This window comes from Leopardus geoffroyi, chromosome D1 (assembly GCF_018350155.1).
Source record: "Leopardus geoffroyi isolate Oge1 chromosome D1, O.geoffroyi_Oge1_pat1.0, whole genome shotgun sequence".
NCBI classification, from domain to species: domain Eukaryota; kingdom Metazoa; phylum Chordata; class Mammalia; order Carnivora; family Felidae; genus Leopardus; species Leopardus geoffroyi.
In genome coordinates, this window is record NC_059329.1 from 106,276,234 (window position 1) to 106,286,380 (window position 10,147).

At 45.8% G+C, this 10,147-nt stretch overlaps 1 protein-coding gene and 1 long non-coding RNA gene across 3 annotated transcripts; one reads left to right on the top strand and one right to left on the bottom strand.

Moving 5' to 3' along the window:
- Positions 1-3,281, top strand: SCGB2A2 (secretoglobin family 2A member 2). Its single transcript, XM_045485554.1, has 3 exons — positions 1-110; positions 495-682; positions 3,061-3,281. The coding sequence occupies exons 1-3, from the start codon at positions 56-58 to the stop codon at positions 3,097-3,099; spliced, it is 282 nt and encodes a 93-aa protein (XP_045341510.1). The 5' UTR covers positions 1-55; the 3' UTR covers positions 3,100-3,281.
- On the bottom strand, positions 767-10,101 carry LOC123601815. 2 transcript variants are annotated; one of them, XR_006714263.1, is made up of 4 exons: positions 9,845-10,101; positions 7,090-8,393; positions 2,861-2,968; positions 767-886 (listed from the first exon to the last, which is right to left on the bottom strand). It is a non-coding gene; the product is annotated as an uncharacterized LOC123601815 (long non-coding RNA). The 2 variants fall into 2 exon arrangements; XR_006714262.1 differs by lacking the exon at positions 2,861-2,968.
- Positions 10,102-10,147: the final 46 nt, after the last annotated feature.

Below are 10,147 nucleotides of genomic sequence, written 5' to 3' on the forward strand. Positions count from 1 at the left end.
GTTCTTTCTTCCCTGCCACGTCGGACTGACCGGCTAACGCCAGCTGCCCTCAACCATGAAGCTGCTGAGAGTCCTTGTGCTGATTGCCCTCCCCCTTTACTGCTTTGCTGGTGAGTTCTGTGCGGCAAGGACAGGTTTGGGGCTGTTGGTCGTGTCAGGGCCCTCTGGAAGACCTCCAGTTCCCCAAATTCAGGCCAACAGGCTCCACCTCATTTCTTCAGTGTCTTTGTTTTTCATGGTTATGTAGTGTTTGGCTTCTCTGGGCTGTGGAGGTAGTGCAGGGGTGGGGAGGGGGCCCAGATGTTGTCAGGCTTAAGGGAACCCTAGGTCCTGAGTTTACTCTCCAAGAACTGAGAACTCAAGACCATTCACCATCATCTTTCTGAATGTATGAGTCTACTGGGATGCAGATTGGATGACCAACATCCTAGGTGCTCCCAAAGAGGGGCTTCAGGGCTACCGAACTGAGACCGCTTTTATGTGTTTTCTTTCAGGTTCTGGATGCCCATTTCTAGAGGAAGTGGTTAACAAAACAATCAGTCCTGAAGTGAGCATTAGTGAATACCAAAATTTTCTTCAGGATTTTGCTCAGACTCCTGAGGAAAATGAGGCCTTGGCTGAGGCGAAGCAATGTCATCTCAACCAGTCAAACGAAACTCTGCACAACTATGCACAGATGATGGTAATTACGGTTTCTTCTGACGTGCTTTCAAACCACGGGGCAGGGACTAGTAGGCTCTATGTTTGTCACTAATGATGCCAAAGCAAGTGTTCAACATGCTTTATTTTATTTCAGTGAATGTAATTGTGGCTGCATGTGAGTACTTTGACATCAAGAAAGCCAGCCAAGGTCCCAGCGGTGATTTGCCTCTGCGCTTCTTGGAATCTTTAGTGAATGATAAATGAAAAAGGCAAATGAGGGACAATATTCACATAAACGCTGAACTACCCTTCAGTTCATACATCCTCACACAAACACTCATACATCCACACACAAACTTTCTTTTTTTTCTTTTCTTAAGTTTATTTATTTACTTTAAGGGGCAGGGGGAGAGAGCACGCATAGAGGAGGAGCAGACAGAGGGAGAGAGAGAGAGTCTTAAGCAGGCTCTGTCCTATCAGTACAGAGACCGATGTGCCTCAATCTCAGGAACTGGGAGATCATGACCTGCCAACTGAGCCACCCAGGAGCCACAATATTTTCCTTTTTTTTAATTCTTTATTTATTTTTGAGAGAGAGACAGAGAGACAGAGTGCGAGTGGGGGGAGGATCGGAGAGAGAGAGAGAGACACAGAATCGGGAGCAGGCTCCAGGCTCTGAGCTGTCAGCACGGAGCCCAACCTGGGGCTCAAACTCATGAACCACGAGATCATGACCTGAGTCAAAGTCGGATGCTTAAACGACTGAGCCTCGCAGGCGCCCCTCATTTTTTTTCTTTGTTTTGAAATTTTTTGTTGATTTTTATTACGTACACTCTCCACCCAACGTGGGCTCGAACTCACAACACTGAGATCAAGAGCCACAGGCTCTCCCTACTGAGCAAGCCGGGCATCTCCACACTCATTTTCTATCAAGGTAAAACACATCTGATTCTCAAGAAGTCCCTTACTTGTAGAAGTGACCGGCAACAATGATCCCCTTCTTTGTAGGAACAAATAATAAAATGTTCATGAGAATGTTTTAATAGAGTCCAGAAGAACCCAGTATGAAGAAGATTCTGTACCTCTTACTAAAAGAATTTAAAATGTGCTTTCAAGCAATCAAAATTTGTCAGTATAAATGATGGGATTCCTTGACTATTAATTAAAGACCCCATAGATGACAAGGACAGATCCTGGGTATGAATCTGCCTTGGGGGATGGAATTGTTGAAAACAACAAGCAGTGTTTCGTTCTCCATAATGTATTCCCTATCTTGATACTCCTATGGAAACATTCCAGGGTAGACAATTTAGAAATACTGCCAAAGCTAAAGATAAAAGTCTTTATCACTCAGAAGAGCCAACATGGATGAACCTTGAGGACCTTATGACAAAGGAAATAAGCCAGCAAAAAAAAAAGACAAATATGTTGCATGAGTTCATTTATATCAGTTTTCTAGAGTAGCCAGTCTCCTAGAAACAGAGGGTAGAATGGTGGCCTCTAGCGGTTGGCTGGTATGGAAAATGGGGGTTGTTCAGTGGGTATAGAGTTCAACAATAGCAAGCTGAAAACGTTCTGGACATTGGTTGCACCACAACATACATAGACTTAATGCTGCAGAACTGTATACTTACAATGATGAAAATGGTCAATTTTATCCTATGTGTATTTAGCATAGCTAACCACTTTAAAAAGTGAAATTCCCTTCAATCAAGGATCATGGGATGGGGTTTTTTGTTGTTGTTTGTTTTGAAGTTTATTCACTTTGGAGAGAGAGAGACAGGGACAGAGTGTGAGCAGAGGAAGGAGGGCAGAGAGAGAGGGAGACACAGAATCTGAAGCAGGCTCCAAGCTCCGAGACAGCAGCTCAGAGCCCATGGGGCTCGAAACCACAAACCAAACCGTGAGATCATGACCTGAGCCTAAGTCGGATGCCTAACTGACTGAGCCACCCAGGTGCCCCTGGAATGTTTTCTTTGAAAATGTCGATTAGACCGATTGCTTGGAGTGCACATCTCCACTGTTTTGTAGGTGTTAAAGGTAAAGGTCTCGGTGTCAGACCGTTTTCGGTATTTCTAACACGCGAGGCCACGCCAGAACTCAAAAACTACTCATTTCCTTGTATTTGGGCTGAGACTTAACGATTCTTTGTTGAAATAAATACACCCTGATCAATATAGGGATCCCTGATGGGGAAGAGATCTGGAAACACCAGCACCTGTTTGGCATCAGTAAAGTCTCCTGATCGTTACCATGAGAGACGAGATCATTCTGATCTTGACTCCAGCACAATCGTTCTTGGATACCAGATGTGTGTGGACAAATCCTAGAAGCCAAGAAGAAATGCGCGTTTTTCAACTCTTGACTTTGGAACAGAGAGCTCAACATCCGAGTGATGTCTCTGTGTTTGTTTTCCAGCAAATAATGTATTCCAGTCATTGGTGTGCCAGTTTTTAACTTTCCCCGAGACCGGAGACCCCGAGGACTACAGAGAATGGTCAGCAACTGACAGCCAGTGAATATAAACCACGACTTTTCTTCCTTCTTTCTCTTTTCATCTATAAACTGCAAGACAACTGTTGAAACCTCAAATACATTTTCATTTCAATAAAGCATCTGCAAATGGAAAATTCTTTTCATGTGATGTGATCAAAATGGAGGCTGTGGAGAGCCTCCCGTGCCTGAGCTCACGCCCACACACACGCTCATAGGGAACTGTTCCTTGGAGAACACATGGGTGAAGGACTGAGGAATCTGAAAAACGCTCTGTTCCTTCCCACGTGTAGCACAACAGGGGTCCTCACTCTGGAAATGTGCTTTTCCATCCTCGTGGCCCCCATTTTCCCTGGGACTATCTCTGAAGTCTTCAAGACCTAGGCTCTGCTGATTGGGCTGCATGCAGTACCCCTGATCCACTGGTGCAGTGAGGCCCCCCTCTCAGCCCTCTGCACCTGACCCGAGTGAGTGGGGTCAGGAGTAAAGCCAGGGAGAGATGTGACTTATCCAAAGCAGGGGTGAATCCTGGCTTGATTTTATTTATTTAATTTTTTTAATTTTAATTTTTGAGAGACAGTGAGAGGGGGGGGGGGGCATGAGCAGGGGAGGGGCAGAGAGAGAGGGAGACAAAGAATCTGAAGCAGGCCCCAGGCTCCCAGCTGTCAGCACAGAGCCTGACTGGGGGCTCCAACCCACGAACCGTGAGATCATGACCTCAGCTGAAGTCAGATGCCTGACTGACTGAGGCACCCAGGCGCCCCATAGAAGTTATTTTTCTTGTAATGTTTATTTATTTATTTGAAGAGAGGGAGAGCACGAGCAGGTTTGGAGCTGTCAGCACAGAGCCTGATGTCGGGCTCAATCCCACCAACCCTGAGATCATGACCTGAGCTGAATCAAGAGTCAGACACTTAACTGACTGAGCCACCCAGCCCCCCCCCCCAAATGTTAGAATTTCTTTAAAACAATTAACCAAAAGTGACTGTCATCATAATGAATATAGACCCATGAACCAGAGTGGAGCATACTCCTGTTTATACCAGTGGAGTTGTAAGGTATGGTATTTAATATGGTTTTTATGGAAACTGGCCAAAAGGACCTAAGACCTACAAAAGTCATAATGGATCCCTGTCATCTACCTTCTCCACACACCTCAAGGTCAGTGACTCCATTAGGCCCAGGCTAATGGACCCTTGTCCATTTCCACATCTTAAAAGATCCCCCCCTATTACACACACACACACACACACACACACACACACACACACACACATTTATTAAGAACTCATGGGCCATACTCAGTTCTCAGTGCTTTGGGTGTGTCCTCAGTGGGGAAGAAAGCCCACCCCTCTCTCTACCTCTCAATAATGGGAAACTCAGTCCACCCTCTCTTTCTCTTTTGGACCATAAGAGGAGAGGAAAAGGAAGACATTTGGCCATAGGAACTGGAGATGGACACATAGATATGCAGAAATTTGCTTCTGTCCAGAAGGACCCTGGCCCATTTCATGAATGAGTCTACCCAGGGAACAGAGCCAATTTCATGCAAGAATTGATAATGAAGGTGATTGAAGGACTGGGGCAGCAGAAAGGGAAGAGGAAGGATGACCGATGATTAATCGTTGGAAAAGGTAGTACTAAATCTAGAACTAGAACAGGAAAAAGAAAAAAGGAGATTGTATAGAAAAGTAAATCCAGTAGTACATCAACGAATGTGCTTAAGGGTAAAGGTATATGGATGTTCTCCTCCTGCATTACACCATTACACCATTTGTGTAACTCTGAAGTTATTTCCAAGGACAAAGTTAAAAACTGCATTCCTGAGGCAAAAACGTATTGTGATGAGCACAGACTCTTCATTCTTTCCCTGATGATGAACGATGTTGAGCATCTTTTCATGTATCTGTTGGCCATCTGGATATCTTCTGCCCATTGACAAATGGGATTATTTGTGGGTGCCTAGGTGGTTCAGTCATTAGGCATCTGACTTTGGCTCAGGTCATCATCTCACGTTCTGTGGGTTCGAGTTCTGTTTGGGTGTGCCCTGCTTCTCTCTCCACCCACCCCTCGACCCCCCCCCCCCCCGCTCCATCCTGGGATTCTCTCTCTTTCTACCCTCGCTTACTTGCATTTTCTCTCTCTCTCAAATGAATAAATAAATAAATAAATAAATAAATAAATAAATAAATAAGATTATTTGTTTTTTATGGTCGAAGAGAATATTCTCAACAATGTTCTTTCCTCCTTTTTTTGGTCTTTAATAGAGCTTTTTCTGAGAGGAGTTTGAGATTCACAGCAAAGTTGAGCCGAATGCACACAGAGTTCCCATAGATCTCCTACTCATGCATATGCACAGCCTCCCCCAGCATCGACATCCCCTCCAGATGGTACATTGGTTACAACTGATGGGCTTCTGTGGACACATCCTTATCACCCAAAGTCCATGGTGTACATTCGGGTTCATTCTTGGTGTCATACACTCTATGCCTTTTGTGAAATGTATGTGATGTGCACCCCCCCCCCATTACAGTACAGAAGAATTTCATTGCCCTTAAAACCATCTGAGCTCTGCCTGTTCGTTCCTTCCTCTCCCCAACCCCTGAGAACCACTGCTCTTCTCAATGTCCCCATAGTCTTGACACTTCCAGAATGTCTGCCACTGAATGCAGAGATTCAGTAAGGCAGGCCCCAAGACCCTTAGAGAAGCTGGAGCCACTCAATGGGAGAAGTCTGGGTTCCTGAATGACTGGATGTGGTCAGGATGTGTCATGGACAAGCTACTCGGAGCACCCTGCTCTAGGTCAATGTAACAATTATTTAGAATGTCCAGCAAGGTGGAACAAGTTGTCTATGATATTGTCTAGACACACTAGCTCATGGTGATCACTAAAAGCAGTTGACTTTTATTCCATTTCATGGTCATATTTTTTAAGTTTATTTATTTATTTTTAGAGAGAGCATGCTTATGCAAGTGGGAGAGAAGCAGACAAAGAAGGAGAGAGAGAAAATCCCACACAGGCTCCGCACTGTCAGTGCAGAGCCCCATGCAGGGCTTGAACTCACGAAACCATGAAATCATGACTTGAGCCAAGATCAAGAGTCAGACACTTAACCAACTGAGCCACATAGGCACCCCAGAGTCAGTTTTAAATTTGCAGGGGCATCTGGGTAGCTCAGTCGGTTAAGTGTTCGACTGTTGATCTCAGCTCAGGTCATGATCTCACGATTTCGTGAGTTGTAGCCCCACATCGGGCTCTGTGCTTACAGCCTGGAGCCTGCCTGGGATTTCTCTCTCCTCTCTCTGCCCCTTCCCTACTTTTACTGTGTCTCTCTCTCCCTCAAAATAAATAAATAAACATTAAAATATTTTTTAATTCTCCACAGACAGTGCACCCATTCTTTGGTTCACTGTGGGAGCACACAGCATCTTCCCCGTCCTGGCCAAGTGCATTGTACTGAGCTGCACTAATAATAAACCACCATTTTAACCCACTGAGATTGTAAAAAGCAAGTAAAAAATTGAAGATATATATGTATTTTGGAGGTAAAGGAAAAAGATCAGAGACTCTAAAATGACCTCTGCAACCAAATGGAATAGATTGCCACTTTGCACTATCTCTGAAAAACTGACGTTTTGTTTTAAGTTTATTTATCTATTGTGAGAGAGAGAGAGAGAAAAGAGAGTCCAAGTGAGCAGGGGAGGGGCAGAGGGAGAGGCAAAGAAAGAATCCCAAGCAGGCTCTGCGATGTCAGTGCGGAGCCCGTCATGGGGCTCAAACTCACAAATGGTGAGATAATGACCTGAGTCAAAACCAAGAGTCAGATGTTTAACCAACTGAGCCACCCAGGTGCCCCTAAAGAATTACTTTTAATTGCGTTTTTAACACATACGAATATGCAGTGTGCAGCAATTCTTAAATCCTGTTTTACTCTCTTTTCAGTTTCTCTCACCTCTTTGGTCTTTACTCAGATGTCTCTCTCTCAGTGAGAAAATCTTTGGATTTTTCCGCATCTCCATGTCGGGCTCAATAGAAGGCAGCTGGTTTTACTTATTTGCTTCAGTCTTAAGCGTTGCAACATCACATGTCCAGAAGCCAGATTGCATGGGGATGAGGAGTGAATGGAAGGTTAAAAAGCGAACGCTCATTGTCCAGGGTCTTGTGATAGTTGCTCCACACGTTGGTCAACAGAACCTAAGTGTGTTATTTTCTGGAATGTGTTCTCTAAAATAACTGAAGACCGTACATGTTTATGGAAAAACTAAGAGAACTGTCTGACCACACCCTAGAAAGTGCTTCCACCAGGAATGCTCGTTTTTCAGACACTTCGCACTCTCTCCCTCAGCTCCTTCAGATATGGGCTGAAACATTATGTCCTCAGTGAGGCCTTTTCCTTTCAGTCTGCTTTGTGATGGTCAAAGCCTATATCGATAGTGCCGCTATCGACTAGGAGTGCCTGGGGCACTCACTGGGCCTAGGGCCACTTGCTTGATGTTCACAGACACATTCTAACTGGAGCTTATGTGGTAACTAGTCCAACCTTGCAGTTCTTGTTGTGATTGTAAGGAGCGCCTCCATAAAACCACCAGGGAACCTTAAAAAATGAGGTATATTGCCTCACAGTTGTGGAAGCTAGAAGTCCAAGATGGAGATGTTGGTCGGGCCAGGCTCTCCCTGAAAACTCTAGGCCGGGACCCTCCCTTGCCTCTCCCTAGCTGCTGGACACTGCTGACAATCCTTGGGTTTTCTGGCTTGTAGACGCATCACTCTACTCTCTGCCTCCACCTTCCCATGGTCTTCTCCCTCTCTGTGTCCCAGTTTCCATCTTATCATCACATTGTTAGGCCACCTGGTGAGGCCCAAGTCCCCAGGGTACACAGAGACACTCTTGTCAGGTAGGACTTGCCAGGGGTTTAAAGAGCTTCTCCCAGGAGCAAAGGGCAAAGGCCACATCTTTCTTTGGGTAAGGTTAGTCCTTTACTACACAAACTTCACTCTGTAAACAGACTCTCCGCGTGGTGGAAAAGATGACCACCAGTAGCCCCAAATCGACAGTATCTCTATTTAGCAGCTGCAGTGGACAAAACTTCTTTCTTCTAATATCCAAACTTCAGTTCTAGAGAAGTTACATAGTTGGGCCCTGCTTGGATCACACGGTCACCTTTTGAGCCAATTACTGTTGCCAAACAATCATGGAGTATCATGATTGCCCAGATTGGGTTTATGGGTCCATGCCAATGGCTGTGGATTCAAGGTCTATAACCAGGAAAAAAAAAAGGAATGAATATTGTCAGGACTTGGTCAATAAATACCAGCTTCCCTGGTCTTTGTCCCCACTTCCAACTTAAGACCAACCAGAGAAGGCCAAACATGTTCCCCTAAGCAATCAAAAAGGATGCCCACTTCCGGCCAGCCCGCCTCCAGCTTCCCCCCACCAATAACTTCCAGTCAGAGCACACCTGACATTTTCTCCCTGCCTGTCATTAAGTCCCTGCCAAACACAAGCAATGGTAGCTGATTCCTCGGCTATCGCAAGCTCTGAATTAAAACGGACCCTGGAGCAGAGGTTGGCCTTCTTCAGCTCTGGGAATCAGAGCATCACACCAAACCTTTACCTCGGGCTTTTGCCTCTGGTGCCTGCCTACCCACCTATCCCCAGCCACGTGCAGTTCCTTTCAGCCAGTGACAACGTCACCTCTTTCTCTTCCTCTGAGGAACATAAAATCAGAATGTGAGTGCTTGACAGTAACTTTGCTATAGGGGTGGCTGAATCTGCTGTAATTTTTAAGAAAAGCTTGTATTGTGTTTTTTTTTTTTTTTAATGTAGGCTCCGCACCCAACGTGGGCCTCGAACTCACGACCCCAGGATCAAGGGCCGCATGTTTCCCAACTGAGCCAGCCAGAAAATACAAGCCAGGAAGCTTGTATTCCTAATCTTCAATAGTAGCAAATTGCTTTTGACACAGCTCTGCCTTGTGCATTCATTTCCTCTACACTGTTTTTCAATCTTTTTGAGAGAGAGAGAGAACAATCCGGGGAGGGGCAGAGACAAGGGGAGAGAGAGAGAATCCCAAGCAGGCTCAGCACTGCCAGCACGGAGTTCAACGCGAGCCTGTCCACCAACCGTGAGATGATGACCTGAGCCAAAATCAAGAGTTGCAGGCTTAACTGACTGAGCCACCCAGACGCCTCACTAAGGAACTTCTAATGATGGAAGACACAGAACTAGTCACTCCTCTTTCCTGGGGAAGTGGAGGTAAGGGAATGATAAACACAATAAACATAAACATAAACATAAACATAAACATAAACATAAACATAATAATAATAATAATAAATAATGGCATAACAGCAGCACCGTGTTAATTAAATAATTTAAATAAAGTTTAAAAAATGTAAACTCCTATTGGAAGGATGCTGGTATTAGGAATGGGGGGGGGGGGATTGGTCAGAGCCTTAAAGGAACTCTCTGGGGCAGGCTGGAGAAAATGTGTCAACAACCGCAAAAAGATAAGGGCACAGGTGGTTTAAGCAAGGAATGTAGCACTGGGCTCCTGGAAGCTCCGAGGGAGTTCGCTGGGGGTTTCAGACGCTTCAGTGCGCCCCTGGCACGGAACCGGACCAATTATAGTTTATTTTCTTTCTGTTCTTTACGAAAGGTTAAAAAGAAAGACGATGAAAAAGAAGAGATTTCAATTGAAACATACCAAGCCTGAGAAACACCTCGGGCCGAGAGGAAGGATCTCCGCGCGCGCAGCACTGCTTTTCGATCTTCGGTGGCAAAACCTTGGCACCTCACTTCGCGCACTTTGCCACCAACACCCCGCCTCCAGCCCCAAAGGAGGAAGAGGACGTTCCCCGAAGCCCACCAAGAAGCTCAGGTGGGTGGAAGGCCAGCGTGGTACCCGAGGCGGGAGCCAGCCTGCTGGGGTCCTGCCGGGAGCCCAGACGAGGGCACAGTTGCCAGGCGCTTGTGCGGCGGCCCGGGTCGGGGCTTTACGGTAATTGCG

Coding starts and splice junctions, on each gene's coding strand:
- SCGB2A2 (XM_045485554.1), top strand. CDS start 56: ATGAAGCTGCTGAGAGTCCTTGTGCTGATTGCCCTCCCCCTTTACTGC. Junction 111..494: donor CCCCCTTTACTGCTTTGCTG/GTGAGTTCTGTG, acceptor GTTTTCTTTCAG/GTTCTGGATGCCCATTTCTA. Junction 683..3,060: donor ACAACTATGCACAGATGATG/GTAATTACGGTT, acceptor TTTGTTTTCCAG/CAAATAATGTATTCCAGTCA.